Consider the following 21,025-nt stretch of genomic DNA (forward strand, 5'->3'; position numbering starts at 1 on the left):
CAGATTCTCGGAATCTCTTAATGATGTTATGTACTGTAGATGATGATATATTTAAAAGGCTTTCCAATGTTACGTTGAGGAACATTATTCTGAAATTGTTTTTAGATGCAGCTTTTCAGCTTGGTGAACCTCTGCCCATCTGCACTTCTTTACACTCTGACTCTCCAAGATGCTCTTTTTATACCCATTCATGTTACTGACCTGTTGCCAATTAACTTAATTGCAAAATGTTCTTCTAGCGCTTCCTTGTTAGTACCACTTACTTTGCCAGGTTTTTGTTGCCTCTCCCAAATCTCTTAAAATATGGGTTTATGAGATTTGCAGATCATTGTATTTTGTTTTTATGTTGATTTTACAAAGCGTCCCAAATTTTTTGGAATTGGGGTTGTTTGTATAAGTTAAAGGATGTACATATTTATGTACCCACATTATTGTTGGTTTTTATTTTATTTTCCCCTTCAAAAGATTTCAGTTTGTTTTTAATTGAATTGCACAGATTATAGGTCACATTGAAGGTGAAACAGAAAATCAAAAGTGATTTATCTTGCTCTGAATATTTTTTTACATTTAAAAGCCTGGCATTTTGACAGGGTTGTGTAGACTTTTTATATCCACTGTATTTATGGCGCTTGATTAGAAGAGCTGATTAGGGACCCTCTCAATAGCTCTTGACTTTACAGCACCACTAACCTTACTAAAATGGTGTAGCATTGCTACATACAATTTCTTTGTATGTTTTATATTTTTTAATTATTTGAACATGAAACCATCCTGTCTAACAGGAACCTATACAATTTGATGCATATTGTACAAACCATAAGCAGTAAGCATGATGTTGGGCAACACTGAAAAAGAAAGAGCAGCGTCCAGGAAGAACGGTATACCTGACTCCTGATGTCTCCCTGGACCTGCAATTAAATTCAGTGACCTTAAACATAATTACCACGCACTGTACACTTCATCAAGTTTAGCAGGATCCTCTAAGGATGCAACTCACTTTCTATCAAAAAATAAATAAATTCTAAATTGCCATAATCTAATGCCTACAGGCCAACAAAAATACAAAAAATATATATGCATAAAGTGAACAGTCATGTGAGTTTGAGTTGGCTCTTACTGGTCACAGGCTGTGAAGGGCACTTTTTTAATTTTTCTTCATCTATAGCTCCTGAATGAGCATCATTACTTTAGTTTCTGAAGCAGCACAGTGTTCAGCAAATCAGCTTCTTCCAGCGTCTGGTTCTCATCTGTCAGTTCTGTGTTGGGAAATGTGGTGACCAGAGTAAAGTCAGTGTGTGCAAATTCTGATCGAGACTGTGTAATAAACTGGCGCACATCCATAATCCTGGAAGAGATCAGATAAGAGAAAATGGGATTTTTGTACTCAATGTAAAATGCTTTTCTTGAAATCTATTGATGAGCACAGGAAGTCATATGCCGGATTATACTGCCGTCTACAGGAGGATTGTACACGCCAAACAAATAAATTGGCTAGCCCAGGAAAATTACCTCCTAATCCCAGCATTCCTCAGTTTTGTAGCCAAAAGCATGATCATAAACACAGAGGGGTGGGACCTGTGTCCCTCAACGGACTCCGAGAAAAGGATCATTCGGCGTGTCTAAATATCCTCTTTTCTTTCTCATCCATTGACGGACATAGGAAGTTATGAATTGTTGGGACATCAAAAAGCAGTCCAACTGAGGGGTGAGGAACAGCAAACAAAACAGTAATGGGCCCAAAAAAACACAACAAACCTGGAAACACTGTGCTGCTCCAAGAGCTGCCTGAAGGACCTTACACATAAAGCTTTGCATAATGCCAGAACATCCGCCTTGTAAAACTTGAAGAAGGTGTGAGCAGAAGACAAAGTGGCAGCCTTTAAAATCTGAGAGACAGTAGTTCAATTCTGAAGAGCCCAAAAGGGACTTACAGATCTAGTAGATTGTGCCTTGGTGGGAAAGGGCGACACCAGAGAGTTTAAGGTTTCTCCTGGGAAATAAAACTCTGGCTTGAGCTATGTCTAGAACCTGACACTGATATTCCAAAGTTAGTTGGTTCCAGGGCTGATTTTTCAAGGTTCAAGATCCAACTGAACCTCTGCATGGTATGGGTGGTCAGTGCTGCCAAAATCCATGCCAACAGTTCGCTCAGTAGGAAGTGGTCCAGACATCCTACTTGAGAATGCCCTAATAGCTCACTAAGGCTAGTACTGGGGCTGGCAACTTGAACATCGGAGGTGTAGAAGATAGATTAAATGGCAGGACCACAAATTGGAAGTGCAGTCACAGTAAAGCATAAGAAGAGGCCAGAAAGTCTCTCTGATGGTGGGAGGCTATGGCAAACCATTCCATACAGAATTTCTGGCCTTTAATAAAAGACATTTAGGACCCTAAGATCCAAGATGTAAACTGTTCTGCCACAGGGACTCAGCAATGGCACCCTGTCCACAAATATTAACAGACATCACCCCACTTTGGAATGTGGGGGCACACCCTTATGTTGAAAACATTTCTGACAGCTTGGGACATTTGGAGTTCCAAGGTTTGCACAAGAACTGAGGACCAGACTTGGGTCTGGACTTTGAGATGGGCCCTTGTAGTAGGAAGGACTTTTCTTAGCCTCCAGTGAGGGGTTGGCATTTCCAGACTGAGCTTTTGCTTGAGGAAGATGAGTACTCTTGCTACCTTGTGGAATCCTTGATGAGGACATACAAGGGAATCCATAAGATGCGTTGTCCCCCAAAGGCAGATCAGATAGAACAAGAGGAAAGGCACAGGAGCATGTTTATGGCCTCTGTGCTATTTGGCCCAAAAAATCCTGCATGGGTGCAGGGAAATCCTCCTAGGATACGAGCAGAGGAGGTGGCCACTTCCAAAGGAGCTATGGAAGACTCCGTAGATGCCACAGACTTTAGCATAGGACAAAATTCCATGCTGAAAACATTGGCCGCATCAGTAGGCACACTGTAAGCAGCACTGGAGCCTTAGTGAAGTGAGAGACAGAGACAGGGCAAGCGCTGAGGCAATACCATGGATTGGACCTGGATAGTGAACTGCAGCTTACCAGTAATGGCTCTGGAAAACGCCACAAACAAAAACAGAACACAGTGTCCAGATGGTCACTTCCACTCAAGTCCCACAACTACCAGTCTAGGAGGGTCCAGGCACAGTACTCCAAGGTAGAGGAGAGGCTTATCCAGATAACCCACATGAAAGCCATCTCATGCAGCAATGTAGTGCGGTATCCTGACTGAAAAAAAAAATAAGAAAAGCTAGGCTTTTCACAGCTGAGCTGTAGACGTCTAACCTCCTATAAACACCGGTAAAAAACTAAGGCTTTTCAGAAGTAGTTGGGGTTTTCCCGGGCTTCAATTTTTTTTGTTTTCCAGTGTCTAATCCTCCTGCAGGTAGACGTATAACCAAACAGTATATGACTTCCTGTGTTCCCCAATAGAAGAGAAAGAAATAAATTTTATAAAAAGAAGACAAACCACCTGCAATAAATAAAAATGGCATCTCCAGTCATCTGTTGCCAAGCCCTGTGCTCCAAGCCTACTTGGATGCATTTTGATGTGTCGAAAGAAAAAAAACCATTTTATTTAGATCACTATGGTTCCTTGTTCTATATATAATAACACCTTACAATAACAGTATCCACTAACGCAAAAAGAACACAAGTCTGCTGACAAATGTTGCATTTTCAGACATCTTTCTAATTTGTGGAGTCAGTATTAAAACTCCTAGCAGCATCAAGCTAGCACCATAAAAATAGGGAGGCAGACCATACAAAAAGGGTTTGCCATAAACAAATATTAATTTGTATTAAAGATAAATGTCAAGCAATGCAGCCAATATTGCTCTGTCAAATGTATTACTAACAGTGGATGCTTTTTTTATTTTCTTCATATCTCCATAGTTATGCCTGTAGACTGCCCTAAATAGCTACAAACAGAGACAGTCTCTGTAGACAAGACTGGAAAATATTTTCCTTGTAGATCATTTGACTCCCCGTGCATGTCTTGATAAGTAGCTGTGCATGCTCAGAGATGGAAGAGCTCAGCACAAATGCACCAAACTCCTTTTCTCAGTAGGCAATGAACAAACCTAGGCTGCCACTGTACTTGTTGTTTGCAACTTATCACATTTCTATTTACTACAAAATCGATTGTCCCTTTAACCAATCTATCTTATGCCATATTGTTCTCAAGGTGCCTATAGATAACCATTATTTTGCAAAGTGTACTGTATATTGTTATGTAAATGAGCCAGTATGAATATATAAGATCTATTACATACAAAAGAACCTTTCAGTATTGTATTGCAGTCATTTAATGTGCACTGTTAAAAATATAACTTTCTCTTTTGTGTCAACACAATTAAAATGTATTGAATGAAAAAATAAGTGGTCCCCTAACCCTTGCAGAAAAATCCAACATTCAGTACCGTATATACTCGAGTATAAGCCGAGATTTTCAGCCCATTTTATTTTAATTAGATGCATTGGCTACACTCTGCTTATTGATTATAAAAAAATTAATGAACATTACAGACTTCTAACACATTTGTTTTTGATATATACATTATTTTTGCATGCATCTATTGACTGTTACCTATGGCTGAGATTGAATCTTTGGATAAGACGAGTCCCATCAGCAAGCCGGATCTGAATTTTTGTTGTTGGCACGTGTTCATCAAGTTCAACTTCAGCATTTAAAAATGGCTTGTGTTCTTCTTCCGGGGATGAAGGTGTACTTATTATTTCAGGTGTTAAGCTATAGGAATGCAAAACAAGAAAATTGTCAAGTTTTAATTAGTTAATGCTGAACGCCAGGCAAGCGGATAAATACATGGGTGAAATACATATACAGTATTTGATCTGTATTACCTGCTTAAAGATTTTTAATTGTCTTTAGAGTAAATCTCAGACTTTTTCGTCAGTCCTGTGATCCAGATACTCCTGACAAACATTAAAATCACAGAACCACAGTCCGCTGTTTATAGTATGGTAATACTACTCATTTTCAATAGTATCCCAAAACACATACACAAAGTAGACAAATGCAACTGCCCATCAGCGCACTGCAGCAGGTGTAATAAAGAATACATGCGTTGTATTTTGGTGCGCTGAAAAATGAGGCAGGAGAGTTTCACATTTCTGCACCACAAAAACTGGCGTATAGTTGCAAACAGGCCATTACACCATTTCAGAGGATAATTGGTGCATGTGTCAGATATCTAATTTCCCTCAATTACAGTAATCTGATTGCTCAGATATAGCTTAGGTGGGATGGAGCATCATTTGCTTGCAACGTTTGATGTATGCTGCTCTTAGGAATCTATTTATTTTACCTTCTGCATGATGTGGGTTGACATTAACACATTCTATGATACTAACAGACATAAAAGCTTGCTGAAGAGTTAGCCTAATTTTTTTTAATGATGATATAAAACATACGGTTTAATTTTGTCACCATTATGTTTGGTGTACAGACCCAAAACATTTTCTTGATAGTTTGAAATTAGTATATAACCTATAATTGCAAAACATTGTTTAATGTATCAGCGTAGGTCAAAAAATCTACTAATAAAAAATTTGGCCTAAATAGTATAACAAATTGAGAGATCAGTAGGTTAATAAAACACGTAGTAGGCTACATGCATACCTTCCAAGTTTTTTCCCATCACCACTGAAGGCTTTAAAATTTAATCTTGGCTTTATATATTCTTGGTCTTGATGGTCTTCCATATCTAAACTGACTTGCCCACTGTGAACCAGACGATGGAGTTCAATTGGGATTTCCCTGGAATGAAACAATATTCAAACAATCTTTCAACTCAGAAATCATTTGCATTTATATAGAAAAATAGTGATGTCAAAGTCCACTGGTGAACAGTCACTTTCCTCATAGTTGTAACTACTACCCAGGAACAACCAAACCACTAAAAATGCAAAAAGGGTTGCTTTAAGTGGCAACACGGGATAGGATATATCCATTTTAAGCAGATAATAATAAAACAAGAGCTCCGTTATGGCAATTTAGTTAAAAGTTGTTGTCTTAACCAAAGTAAAACAATTGGCTTCATATAAAGCTGCATAACAGCATTTTACAATTTCTTACCGCAGTCTACTACCTTTCCTATCCCAGTTATTCATCCCAATGATGTTGTCTTCCAATTAATAAAAAGAAAATGCTGCTCCCTCGTGTGCTCTGAAGCCTACTGCACTGTGGATGTTTAATAAAATTAAAAGGTGCAGAGAGTCTACTGTTTTCAGTCAAGAGAGTCTGATAAGAGAGTCAAGATAAGAGGATCACCATGGGCACACAGCAATAAAAATATATTTTTTTATTGCTGTGTGCCCGAAATTTCCTTTCCTGTCCCAGTTATTAAGCCCAATTATGTTGTCTTGCAATTAATAAAAAGTAAATGCTGTTCCCATGCTCCCTTAGGTGCTCTAAAGCCTACTGCACTGTGGATGTTTAATATAATTAAAAGCCTGCAGAGAGCCTGCTCTTTTCAGTCAGAGAGACCTGATAAGAGAGTCAAGATAAGAGGATCACCATAGAATACCCATAACAAAGAAGAAAATGCATACAGTATGTAATGAAAAAATATGGCCAAATATGGCCTCTCTCAGATATATGGGAGTGGCTATATACAGGTGAAACTCGAATAATTAGAATATCGTGCAAAAGTAATTGCAGTAAGTGCTGCAAAAGGGGCCCAAACCAAGTACTGAGTACATATGCATGCTTGTACTTTTCAGAGGTCCGATATTGTTCTATGTACAATCCTTGTTTTATTGATTGCATGTAATAATCTACTTTTTTGAGGTTGTGGATTTGGGGTTCTTGGGGTTTTCATGAAATGTGTAATGAAATCACATATCCCTGTGTGGCTTTAGCAGCAAAAGCTGCTATTTAAATAAGTATGATGTTCTTGGAAGTTGCAGCTTCACTTTAAAAGGTATACTTAGGTCAAACATATTGCATTGAAAACATGACTATCATGAAAAATGTTATAACTGAATTAGCATTAAGTAAAGGGGACCGAACTCTCCTGAAAAATACTGACACCAGCCACGTGTGAGTATGTCATGGGAGTAAACAAATTGGAGCTCATTACACGCCAAGACTGCTACTCTCCGTCGGAACATTGTCTCCCCTTGCATCCTGCATATATTTGTCTCACTGCAGTGGGTTGGACCTGTAGGGCACAGTCGACTTCCTGCTACCTATTCCTACATTCAATCTGCAATTGGTGGTATGAAGATCAGATGAGCAACTTTACTTGTGTACAACATTGGAAACTTTGGTAAAATATTCTGTAATAACAATACTTGTGGATTACCTGCAAGATCTTCATTACTGGAATATCATTACGATTTTTTCTGGGTAAGACTTTTCTGATGCTAATATTATTTTTGTTAACTGGTTCTGGCAATGTATTTCTCTTTGCATGGCTTGTATATAATACATTTTAGATTTTTTTTATATTGGACCCGCTAAAATTAGGATATATATTCTTACTAACTAGGGCTGTGCTGCCCTTTTGGCAATCAGGAAAACTGGTTAATTAAAAGGGGTACCCCGATGCAAATAGCCCCCCTGACCACAGAACCCCACAACCAACGGGTCAAAGCTTGTAGGGAAGAGGCACTCGGACAAGGTGCTTTTCCAGTGGGGACCCTCCCAATGCCGAGGGCATGTGGCCTGGTATGATGCAGAGGAAAGGGAGGGGGGTTTGTGCTCGCTCGTCCCTGTCCCCTTTTCCTGCCCTGTCTGTGCTCGGAACATGGGTCTGGGAGAAATTTTAAGGGGGACCCGTTTTTTCCCCTTGTTGTTTGGGGGTGTGGTTCTCCCTTAAAGTTCCTAACATGCCTGAAGGGCATGGTATTAGTTTTGGGAGGAACTCCACGCACTTTTTTTTTTATTTTTAACTTGGGGGTTTGGCATGGATCGGGAGGGGGACCACACGCTGTTTTTTAAAAAATTTTTGTTTGTTTAAATTTCTATCATTATTTTTTTGCGGCAGGACATTTTCCAAACGCCTCCCTAACGCCTTGCCTTGTTAACGCTATAGGGGCATTAATGAGCATTGATCGCACGGTAAATTCTTAACGCACATGTGAAAGAGCTCTAACTTTACTTGTAGAAAGGAGTTGTACTTTATACATCCAAGTATCTATATGCAACATAAAAGTATATTACCCTTTCTTAATGGATTCCAGAAACTGGGCGTTCACTGGATCTGCATAAGATCTTAGCTCTCCATCATCTAAACTGAACCCATTACTCCAGAGCTTGAGCAATATTTCAACCTGCCAAAAACAAAACTGAATAAATTCACCAATGTCATTTAAGGCATACCAATTAAGCATGTGGTAAGATATAGCAACAGGCACATGCGCTGTAGATTAACTGTATATAAAACACAGTACAGTATGCTGGAAACACCTTTCTGTACCATACAGAAGAAAAGAAGTAAAATACTGAGTTATGCAGCTTTGTATTTACTTTCGTGGATTTCTGGACTTTTGCTGTTAGCTTCAGCAGAACTATAATAAAGGTCATGGACAATCAGTAGCACTGGCATCAGAAGAGATAGGGATTACCGATGAGGTGGCACGGACAGAGATAAATGCCCTTGAAATGGTCAGTCAGCCTTGACACGACAATCAGTGACGCAGTTGAAGATAACAGTTATATGTAGTGGGTATAACTAAAGAGTCTCAAGGTAAAACATGATGACACAGACTCTGCACCACAATAATCAGAAAATGTCACAATAAAACATAAAGTAGCTTGTGATAAAGCCCAAGGTCACGCTTTTCACAAGTTCAACCTTTAGTATATTTCAGCTGTGCCTTTTTAACTAAGCCATATCTAAACTTTTTATATAATGCAGCTTACCAGGTGGTTGCATTCGTTTCTTTTTATACTTTTTTCCCCTTATTTTCACCTGGTGATCTAGCAGTAAGTCTGTTATTTTATTTTTATTAACTGTAGAACCAGCACACAATGATCTTCCAAAGAAAATCCAACTTTATTCCACATGCATCCATACATAAAACCTCTGACGCGTTTCTGCCTTACTCAGCCTTAGTCAAGTGTCAGTTGGAGGGTTAAGACAAAAGGGGGGAATTGATCAAAACTGCAGCATTGGCCCATGGCAACCAATCAGCTTCTATCTTCATTTTGTTCAGCTAAGCTTTGAACATGAAGGATAGAAGCTGATTGGTTGCCATATGCAACTGCTCCAGATTCTGTCTGCTTCGGTTTTTCAAACTATTTAACACTGACTGGGTTGTTTACAATGGTTGGCTGTATTCATTCATGTAAAACCTCTTTTACAAAAAGGAAAAAATAAAACTGTTGCTGTAACAGCTCAAAAAGTGTTAATTGGAGTTTGGCTATAAATTGTTAGTCAATAGAGTGGAGCCAGCCTAAGACAGGAAGTGTGTTACTGGCCAGATCACCAGGTAAAAATAAAGAAAAAATGCTCCCCAAAAAGAAAACTATTGCACCACATTCAGGATTGATAAGCTGCAATATATGACAAATATTGCTTTTGGGTTTAGATACACTTTCATATGGCTACTTTCTACAGTCTGATGGTTTACTGTTTCCTGCCAACACAGGTGGAATACTTGCCATGGCTAGAAGTACATAGAGGAAGCATAAGAAGCATAAGAAGATATAAATGGTGGTCGGAATAGTGGCTGGAAGAATTAAAAGAAATAGGGCTGCATGTGGTCTCTGCTCCACATTTTCATACTGCAGCTGGCAAGGTCCATATTCAGAACCTCATCAAATCTACTATAAACACATCTTAATAATGATAAAGTATTTATTTTGCACTAACCTTAACATGATAGGTTTGCTTGAATTCACCAGTAAATATGAGCAAGTTAAAGTGACACTAAACACAAGAGAGTTACATCTCAAAAATGTATTCAAGTACCTTGAAGGAGAACTATGAGGTTAGTGATTTCCACTCATCCTCATAATTAGAGCCGACCTGTGACCTGGGCAATCGCCCACCATATACTGAGATTTGGGTCACCGGAGAAGGTCAGTATATGTCCTCCTGTGACCCTAAAGAGAACTATGGGGAAAAACACTTACACCATAGTTTTCTTTTAACTATTAACAAAAATGTATCTTATTTGTGTGTCACTGGGCTGTAGATGCTCAAATCATCTATGAATTGGTGCTGACACTGTCCTTCCTTCTGGAGGGTGGCTACTTTTGTTCCCCATGGTCCGTGTGTGTGTTGTAAAGTAGCCACCGCTCCCAGCTCACTCCCGTGATGGACTACAATCTCACACGTAGTTTACTAATTGTTATTGAAATTAAAGTCCATCACGGGAATGAGCTTGGAGCGGTGGTTACTTTACAACACACACAGGGACCATGGGGAACAAAAGTAGCCACCCTCCAGAAGGAAGGACAGTGTCAGCACCAATTCAGAAATGATTTCAGGATCTACAGCTGAGTGATACACAAATAAGTTACATATTTTTAATACTTAAGATACCGTATTTGCCGGCGTATAAGACAACTCGGCGTACAAGACGACTCGGCGTACAAGACGACCCCCTACTTTTTGTGTTAAAATATAGGTTTTGGGCTACACTCGGGATTACAGTCTCTTACCTTGTCCACGATCCCCGCTGTGTCCTCAGTAATCCCTCCCAGATAACACAGGAAGGTCCTGGATCTTCCTGCAGACTACTCTGAATTAAGGTAACAGAGACTGGTTGAATTCCCACCCCAGGCTGTGGTAAAAGCAGCAACAAATTCATGTGAACCCTGTGCTGCTCTACTCTAAGCATGTTTCCTGTGTTTGACTGGCAGCACAGGTTCCTGATTAGCTACCAGGAATCAGCTCCTTTACACAATGTGAGTTCTGCTGCGTTTTTTAATGAATATATAAAACTGGATAATCCATGCTTTCATATTTTCATGACACTCTGATGTGAAAAAAAAAACAAACAGAAGAGATATAAAGGAAACTCTTACATCTGGTCCTCCAGGAAAAAGCTCATCATCACGTATATATTCAGACCGGTTTATGGCTGAATCGCCTAGTTTATAACCACCTCCAGTAAATGACTAGAAACACAAAAACATTACATGAAATCAATCGTTTAGAAAGTTACTGCACAGTTAGCTAGCATTAGGACTATATTAATTACAATTACTAAAACAGTCTTAAATAATCTGAAGAAAAAGAAGACATATTAATAAATCTCGTGCAGGTTGAAACAGGTTTTTTACTGAATTACATTATTTTTTTATTTGCGTTTTATATATAATTGTACCTTTATCCATTGTTTGATTGCTGTGCTGTGAGATAAATGAGCATGCTATTATATAAATTGCCCTGTATTTAGCTTTTATAATAGATGCTTCTGTCTAGAAAACGTTTTGTGAAATCTTTATAATCAAAAGACAATGGACAATCCAACTTCCCAGTGTGGTCTTGCACTTCTAGGCTTTACCCATATTATCTTGCCTCGCAACTAAGATACAGATGCATACCTCCTACTAGATATACGTCCTACTCGATACCGAGTATTGGGCGAGTACTTGTACTCGCCCAAATGCTCCGATACTTACCCCCAATACCGGAACTTCCGGTCAGAGGGAGATTTCCTCTGGCCAGCAGTGCTGCGAGGGAACATGCGGCCCGCCAATCAGGAAGCTGAGCAGCAGGTAATGACATGCCGCCCGGCTTCCTGATTGGCTATGAAGCTGGCTCTATGCTAGCGGAAGTACAGGTATCGGAACTCTGTATCAGCAAGTACCTAAATATAAATATCGGTACTCGATACCAAAAAAAAACAGTGTCGGTGCATCCCTAATACATATACACATTGCGCATGGGACGTACTTGGACATTCCAACATGACAATGATCCTACACACAAGGCCAAGTCGACCTGTCATTGGCTACAGCAGAATAAAGTGAAGGTTCTGGAGTGGCCATCTCAGTCTCCTGACCTCAATATCATTGAGCCACTCTGGGGAGATCTCAAACGTGTAGTTCATGCAAGACAGCGCAAGAATTTACAGGACCTGGAGGCTTTTTGCCAGGAAGAATGGGCTCATCCACACATACCACAAAAGACTTCAGGCTGTCATTGATGTTAAAGGGGGCAACACACCGTATCAAGAACTGGGGTATGTAAACTTTTGATCAGGGTAAATTGGGTAGTTTCTGTTGTCATTATGATTGGAAAAGAGTAAACACAGTTGATTGATAATAAATGGCTTCAGCCAAACACTACCCATGAGTGGCAAAAAGTAGAGTCTTCTAGCAGGTCCCAGCCAATGAATAACTGGACGGAGCCGACCGTGATGTCACAGCTGGCTCCACCCAGTCACCGTGGAGCTATATGTAACACATGATTAAATATGACCCTATTTCCCTGTTTTGTATGTCTAATGTTTAACTGCTTGCTTTTACATAAATAGATGGATGGTAGCCCTCCAAGGCATGGACGACATTTGAAAATGTCATTTTTTGATGTGCGTTTGCGCGTCCTGTCTATTGGACAATGCAGATCACACAATTAGGGTACAGAGTCAATTGGAGGGGCTCTGCAGCAAGTGATCTCTTTGACCAATCAATGCATCCCACAGCTGGCTCTCAGCCGAGTTTGCCGATTGCCACAATCTAGTACCAGATGGCAATGGTAAATAAGTGCCATTGTTATGCAGAACCAGAGACATCCAGTACCAGTACTCATTCACCCCTCTCTACTACAAGTTAGCTCTGTCCCGTCTCTGATCTGACCTGTATATTAAGCTTCCTTATCCTGCACATTACCCATTCACCTCCACCTCTCTCTGTGTAATACCTGTACATTTTATGTATCTAGTGCACTATTACCAAGCTCCATGTTTGAACCCCTCAATACTGGCATGTTTCTTCATTTACCAAAAATGTTGGCAAAAAAAAAAAAAAAATCAGATCACCTTGGAAGTTCTACTTTCCAAAAAGTTGTCATTATGGGAATTTTCGTACTGTCCTGGCATTTTTATTTGCTGTGTTTTATAATAGACAGTAAGGGAAACTGTTTTTTCATTGTTTGGTCTTTATTTCCTTTATACAGTTAAATATTTTTTTTTTTAAATCCCATTGGTTATTAAATATTACCATCAGAAGCTAAAATTTATTTAGTTACAATGTCGCACGACAGAGTAATTGTTAGTCAAAGTAACACAGCAGTGAAAACTGGAAATTGGCCTCGACAGGAAGGGGGTATAACATGCTGGTCCTCACATGGTTAAATAAAAACCGTAGATCATGCAGAGATGCACTTACCTTAGCTTTAAAAACATTTTTTTCTGATGATTTGATGGCTTCTTCTGCAGTCATAGCTCCATGTTCTTTTGCTTCTTTAAAAAGCTCATTCACAATTTTTCCAGGGGAATGGAGCCTGGAAATGCTATAAATCCTATTGATTAGCGACAGCTTACATGAATGTCAGAACAATGTACAATAGTTGTTTTCAATATAGAAACACTTTCCAAACACTCTTGGTGTGCTTCCACTACCATTCAAATGAACAGAGATCAAGTACCTACTAATCTACCACCCCTACCACAATTTCTACCTGATCCTTTTCTACTTTTTGCTTTGTGGAGACACATGGAGGACACTAAAAAACATACCCTACAGACCGTACAGTAAAAACGGTTGCACGCCTTCCATACACCTTGCAATTATCGTACGATCGCGGGATTTCACCTAATAGCAAGGTGTATGGGCACCTTTAGAGACATAACTCTTCCCATCTTCCCCTTGATCTCTTCTGCACTAAGCCTTGCCCTTCTGGTGCTAATCCCTGCCATCCAGCTGTAAAATGGAAGGCATCATTGGTTAGCAGAGGCACTGGCATTTGGTAGTTGAACAGCGGATAAGCACTGATAAGGCGGCCTCATTAAAAAAATGGACAAAAGTCCAGTCCATGACTGCACAATAGAGGTCTCACCTCAAACCTTATCAGGCTTATTAAATTACTTAAAGAGCAATATCCAACATGTAGAAACCCACAGTCACCTACCCATCTTGTACTATTCTACAGCAAAGTGAAATGTCATTGCTTGCTATGGACTGATGTGCACCAAAACCTTTTTCAGAATGCAAAAGAAATATGCGATACAATAACCAGCCAAGTACTGGCTTTTATGCTCAACGTTTCAAAAGTGTAAACTTTTACAAGGTTAGAAAAAATATGATGGTTCTAACCCTTTAGACCTGAATTTATGGACCCTAAATCTGTTTGTGATATAATTGAGCAGATGTAGACAGTGAGGGGAATTTATCAAAACTGGAGAAAACAAAATGTGGAGCAGCTGTGCATGGCAGCCAATCAGCTTCTCTCTTCAGTTTCTAAAACTGAGATTTCAAAATAAAAAGAAAGAAGCTGATTGTTTGCCATGCACAGCTGCTCCAGATTTTGTTTGCTCAATTCCCCTCAAAGTGTTTCTCCTGATCACAGTGCCAACTGTAAAAAATGAGATGCCATCTACCTTTCTTCATGATCTTCTGGGTGAGGTTCTAACAAAGAATCAGGTCCGTCAGACTCTGACAGTTGGTCTCTGGACTGATCCTCACAGAGACGTTCCAAAGCCAGCTAAATAAAGATAGAGTAGAACATGCATTATCAAGAGAACTCAGCGAGCACGAGATCAGATAATCATGTGAGAGGTGTGGCTCTATCACACATTGTAACATCACAACTTACCTGACTACAATGTACCACATGATGCAAAAAGTCTAAAAGGTGCCCATACACCTTACGATTATCGGACAAAACTTTTCGTCCGATGATCGAATACTCGTACGATTTTCGTACGACAGCCCCATCTTGCCCCGATGATCGCAAGATTAATTTAGCCGTAATTAACAAAAAGCACCTGGACGAAATTAGGTAATTGATTTGCCGTATTTTCATTAGCGTAAGCACAGTGCAGATCGTACGACTTTTGACGGACGGAAACGCCAGCAACCTTACGAAAATCGTACGCTCTAGCAAAGTTTTCAAACATGCTTGACTGTCAAAAGTCGTACGATTGTACAGTAATGTCGGTCGGACACTGCAATGCAGACATACGATTATCGAAAGAAAAGTCGATTGAAAATCGTCCGATAATCGTAAGGTGTATGGGCACCTTTAGGCAGGGGTCTGAAACTCAATTTAGTCGGGGGCCACTGGACACATTTTTTAGTCCCGTGGGGGCTGCTACTATATACGGTACCAGTGTTAATGTCTGCATATGTTACAAGCGGCAACTGTCACCCATTCAAATTAATGATCGGGTGACAGCTGCTGCATGTAAACGCCTGCACAGCGCATGTAATCATATGTGAAAGGAATCTGTCCGTATCCCTGGATACACAAAGAGCTTACAATCTAAAGTCCCTATATCACATGCATACATACAGAGCCAATTTAGACAGGAGCCAATTAACCTACCAGTATATCTTTGGAGCTGATTGTCCAACAGCTCTCCTCCCTGCACCGCCCCACTTCTGACTTTGCCCTGTGACTGCTCTCTCCTCCCCGCTGGGTGAAGGCAGGTGGATCGGCTCTGTGTCCCCTCTGATCCCCGCTGCCTCTGCCAATTCAGGTGGGGGAGAGCAGCGGGGATGGGACACAGACAGCAGCATACAGTGGGCTCCCAGTGGGGAGGAGAGAGCTGCAGAGCCGATCCTGTGGCGGCAGAGGGCGGTATTTGGGGGAGCTCTCCTCACCGCTAATCATCGGCTGTAATGGTCTGTGTCCCCTCCGATCCTTGCTGGCAGCAGCAGGGATCGGAGGGGGCACAGAACCAATGAAGCACCGGCTCCCAGCGCGGAAGAGAGAAGCAGGGGATCCACACCAACTAATAATGAGAACAATTGTTGACAACAATTCTCATTATCGATTAAATCGATTAGTTGATTCAGCCCTACCAAGGCTGAGCAGATAGTTTATAAAATGATTCCCTTACTATTCTCCAAGGACATGTGATTTTTAGGGAAGTTCACACAATTTAATAAAGGATACATTCAGTTTAATTTCAGTGGAAGCATATTTCAAGTCATCATTGCCTTTCACATTTTTACAAGACTGCTCTCTCATGTTTTTTGTTAGAGACATCTGTGAGTTTGGCCAGTAGAGAGAACTTTACTTGCTCAGTGCAAATACTCCCTCCCTTAAAGCGACATTAAACCTGCAGAGTTTTTTCATTTTTTTTATTAATGAGGGCCAGAAAAAAATGTTCGTTTGTTGTTTAGTTTTTTCAATGTCCTCATTCTCAAGTGGTATCCAGACTGCTAGGCTCCCCTCTGTATTGGTGCCTCCATCAAGTAGCTAACTGCTGTGGAGGCACCCGTATGTGCACGGTCATGGCCATGCCCTCACCCTGCAGTCACAGCTTGACTGATGGCAGAAGGAGCCTATGACCCCTCTGCCCTCAGTACCCTTCCCTGCAACCAGGAAGTTCGGGGAAACCCATGTAGCTTCCCGGTCGCGGCGGAGGAGACGAGCAGCTGCAGGTAAGTGTGGTGGGGACGAATGCATTAACCCTTTCGCTGCCAAGGACGTACTACAAGCGAAAGGGTTAAGGCAAAAAACACCCAGCCTTTATTACTACTTTAAGTGCTGTTGACATAAGGCATCAGCCATATTGGGAGGGCTTTGTTTCTAATAAGTCCGGCAATACACACACAAGCATTGTGAGAAGTTAGCCTAGAGCTACACTTGTGGGTAAAGGGTACGTAAAACCTAGCAATAAACGTCTCTTGTTCAGTCCCTGTTGGTCTATTAAATATACTATTGGAAGTGTTTTGTTATATCTGTTTAACCACTTGAGATCCAGAGGATGTTTCTAAACATCCTGGAACTGAAGGGGTTAAAACAAGCTCGCGGATGCAAAAGTTACCATTTTGTTCAGTTGACTCCTGGGTATCCAGTAAAAGTGATTAATAGGAGTGCTTCCCTGGACTATGTAACATGCTGAATTATTTGTCAGTGCCATATTATAAGAGTTCTGTCAGTAAATGTATTTGGTGGTATACAGGACTGCTATTATCGGCACATTCATACATGCAGAGCGTGCTTCTTTTCCCAGGAATTCCTAAAGCTGGCCATTTACTGTACAATCTCCTTTAGGCCTCATTCACATAGGGTAGAATGGGGCCGTACAGATCCATTCTCGGGAAAGACAGGTGCTGCGTGTGAATGTACGCCACAGCCTATTCTTCCCTATGGGAGGATGCAGCCGTACGTTGTCATACACTCATCCGAGCAGGTGTCCGTGCTCGGACGCACACAGGATCTATATTGTCTGCATCCAAGTACGAACACCCGCACCTACATGGATGTGCAGCTCAGGTGAGCGTATGGCCGTCTCCTCCCATAGGGAAGAACAAGCTTCTGCGTTAGGGTTGCCACCTTTTCTTCAAGCGAAACCCGAACACTCTAGCGATGCTCGGACAGTTTTTGGGGAGAATGAGTCGTGTCTTATTCATATGTAAATAGCACCAACCATTCATATGTAAATATTACCATTGAGACTATTTTCAGTGGGGGGCCCGAAGCCCCTATCTTAATTTTGGTTGCCCCTGTCTCCGGGTTCCTGCTGCCATGAATCCCGGACACAGCTTTCAAAACCCGGACTGTTCGCGTGAATCCTGGACAGGTTGCAACCCTATGCTGCGTACAATCACACGCAGCACCTGTCCTTCCCGGGGAACTGCCCAATTCGGCTATGCACGTCGTGTGGATCTGTACGGCCCAACTCTACCCTATGTGAATGAGGCCTTAGAGTTACCAAAACTATGTCATATGACGACACACCTTGACAAAGCCATTTAATTTGTATCCAGTCAGGCAGACCCTTGCATTACTTAGTTGATGGTAGATCTTCAGGAGATTGTACAATCAGATTGTATAGTGTACAAGCTTTGGCGTGAGACTTTCGGTCCAATTCCCAACCTTGTGTTTGAGGGCTTATGCATACGGCCACCTTTATTTTCAAATTAAATACGGGAGCATTTCCGTCCCCAGGTAGCAATAGGTGCTGTATACAGCATTCCATAGAAGTCAATGGCTGTACATGGGCATACGCTGCACCTGTGTATACACACACATGCTTACAGGCGCGGAAGCAAAAACAAACGCAGACTGTCTGCATACATGTGTTTATGCCAGTCCAGTGTATACCAGCATACAGCCATTGACTTTTATTGGAGGCTGTACCCAGCACCTGTGGTAGATATACTCTGCAATGTAAACAGTAGGGTGCCAGGTGCCTGTGTGGAAGAACCCTAACATAAGCATTACACTGTAATGTGCCCGCCCACGTATGATTTGCTGCTTAATTCGAGAAATACGTGTATGGGGTTCTGAAGGCCAGTACATTCAGTTTTGCACGGGCCTCCCCTCAGGTGACATCAATAACCTAATACACCAATACACACACCTGGATGTCCAGCACGGACGGTCTGAGCGGAGGCCCCGCCCCCTCTCCTGTCTCCTCCCTCATACTTTCATGTCCGCCGTCACCTCCTTCCGTATCTCCTGTTTGATTTTCCCCCCCGCCGAGCTCCTTCTCTCTCTCCTCCATGTTTAATGTAAAGTGCTACGGGCAACCAGGCCAGCTCGTCTCTCGTCTCCGCCGCTTACGTCACGGGCCGGCCTCATCACCCCCGACATGCCTGTCACCAGCCAGCGCTGAGCTTGTCGCCATGGCAACCCTGCATGCCGCGCAGACTCGCTGGGATGTTCCCGTATTGTGTGTGGGCTTCGAGTGACGTCATTCGTCCCGTGTGACGCTCACACAGCAAAGCTCTATTATGAGAGTTCAGCTCTTAGGCCTCATTAGCTTCTCTAAATGCAGGAGAAGATATCTTGAAATTGTAAACAACGTTTATGCCTCCCAGGCATTTTTTTCTGCACATATATGCTTAAGACTAACAGGGTTATTCACTAAAGGGTGAAGAGTTTGGAGAAGTAAACAATCTAGGACAACAGCTGATTTGGAAGAATTCTCCAATTCAGTTCACCTTCCAGTTCAGCTATCAATAAAGGCATTTTGTGAAGAAGATGGTGTGCTGGTGACTCTGCCAGTTGCTTCAGTACCCGCGTAAGAATTAAAAGGGATGCATCAGTCAGGTGTGCTATGGGATACCTATAATACATTTCGGCAATGTGCACGGGAACATGTGCATTCCTGCAAAGCCATAATGTGTGTGGGGCCTTAGGACCAGTTCATACCAGATGTGTTTGAATGCATTAATTAATGGATTCCAAATGCATAGATGGTAAAAATGAATGACTTGCAGTGAGTGTAGTGCACAGCATTGCCTTGTGTTGATGTGCGTTTGGAAAAAAGATAGAGTAGGCTGCATTTCCACAACACACATGAACACTTGTATTTAAAGAACAATTAAACCCTTGCGTGTTTTTACATATATGTACTGATAGCAAGCAGTAGATATAAGCAAAAACATTAAAAAAAAGTTAACAAAAAGGTTAAAAAGTACATGTGTTTCTGCTGCACACTCCCGTCGGAGATTCTCAGACGGCCGCAAAGGATCATGGGGCGCAGTAGAGATCTTCGACCGGGAGAAGAGGAGAGACACAGTGTAAGTCAATGCACGCAGCACGCTCCTGCACAGACTCCGTGGGACATAGAAGACACAGCAGTCAGCGCTGGATCAGGGACCAGCGCTGGCGGGACTCCTGAAAACGAATGGAAAGAAGATGATTGGATCAAGAGGCATCATTTAAGGTAAGTCCTTAAAGCAGCATGGGAGACATGCATTGTTGACTTTAACCTCACTGTAAAGACTTCAAAACTGCTGCAGCCGTGATCTTGGTGTCGTCTTTTTCAGCAGGCGATGTTTGTTATTACAAGTGATCTGAGTGGCTAATGTGCTTCCCCGCACACCTCTGGGGGGCCCAGGACCACAGCAAACAGTGTCAGGACGGAGAGCAGGAGCAGATCGAGGAATGTCTGTTCCCCGATATGCTCTGTGATCAATGAAGCATTGAGGGCAGCGCTTTCTGCTTCAGAGCTGCCAGAAGTCAGCTGAAGTGCCAGTTACACAGGTGATCAAGCAAATTCCTGTGCTTGATGGTCTGTATTGGAGGGCAGGGGAGACATCAGGGGTATAATAGACCCCAGATGTCTACATCAAGATAATCTGCCACCTCCAAATGCTAGCAAATAGGAGTTTATTATCCCCTTTTTGATAGCAATAAATTCAAGTTTAAAAAAAAAACTTAAAAAGTAAAATAAATGAATATAAAAAAAAATAAAACCAACCCCGCTGCCCCCGCCATGTGCATGCAAAAAAACACGTGTGCGTACCGCATGCACATGTATGTAAACAATGATTTTGCCACACATGTTAGGTATCACTATAAACATCGGAGTGAGAGCAATAATTTTAGGTCCACAATTCACAGTTAACTCTAAACTGGTGAGCAGTAAAGGCTTTTAAAGTGCCACATAGTTACATAGTATTTGAGGTTGAATAAAGACATTAGTCCATCAAGTCCAACCTATTAGGATCTCATTCTAGGAGTACCTGTACCCCTGTATATTACGGTCCCTTAAGAAATCGTCCAAAAGTTTCTTGAACAATTCCACATTCTTTGCTGAAATCACTGTCTGCGGCAGTGAGTTCCAGACCCTAACTGATCTTACTGTGAAGAACCCCCTTCGCCCCTTGTGCTGGAATTTTTTTTCCACCAATTTTAGGTGGTGGCCTCTAGTTTTTGTAATGGAGTTAATTTTAAACAGTTTATCGCTAATGTTGCTGCCACCATTGAACATTTTGTACATGGAGATCATATCCCCCCTTAATCTCCTCACCTCCAATGTGAACATGTTTAAATTTAGTAGCCTTGTCTCGTAGCTCTGGTCCTCCATACCCCTAATTAGTTTGGTTGCCCTCCGCTGGACTTTTTCCAACTCAAGGACATCTTTTCTTAGTACTGGTGACCAGAACTGGAC

General features: G+C 41.5%; 1 protein-coding gene across 1 annotated transcript; it reads right to left on the reverse strand.

The window, feature by feature from the left end:
* Nucleotides 1-1,040: 1,040 nt before the first annotated feature.
* UBXN2B (UBX domain protein 2B) lies at nt 1,041-18,771 on the reverse strand. Its single transcript, XM_018564194.1, has 8 exons — nt 18,485-18,771; nt 14,546-14,649; nt 13,335-13,458; nt 11,025-11,117; nt 8,211-8,320; nt 5,664-5,801; nt 4,611-4,772; nt 1,041-1,345 (listed from the first exon to the last, which is right to left on the reverse strand). Exons 1-8 carry the CDS (start codon nt 18,626-18,628, stop codon nt 1,183-1,185), a joined length of 1,038 nt encoding a protein of 345 aa, XP_018419696.1. The 5' UTR covers nt 18,629-18,771; the 3' UTR covers nt 1,041-1,182.
* Between the last annotated feature and the right edge of the window lie 2,254 nt (nt 18,772-21,025).

This window comes from Nanorana parkeri, unplaced genomic scaffold (assembly GCF_000935625.1).
Source record: "Nanorana parkeri isolate BGI_ZX_2015 unplaced genomic scaffold, ASM93562v1 scaffold732, whole genome shotgun sequence".
NCBI classification, from domain to species: Eukaryota; Metazoa; Chordata; class Amphibia; order Anura; family Dicroglossidae; genus Nanorana; species Nanorana parkeri.

Excerpts from the sequence above, each read along its gene's own strand:
- UBXN2B (XM_018564194.1), bottom strand. The coding sequence starts at position 18,628 with ATGGAGGAGAGAGAGAAGGAGCTCGGCGGGGGGGAAAATCAAACAGGA. Across the intron at positions 14,650-18,484 it reads CGTCCGTGCTGGACATCCAG|CTGGCTTTGGAACGTCTCTG; the intron begins GTGTGTGTATTG and ends ATCTTTATTTAG. Across the intron at positions 4,773-5,663 it reads GATGGGAAAAAACTTGGAAG|CTTAACACCTGAAATAATAA; the intron begins GTATGCATGTAG and ends GCATTCCTATAG.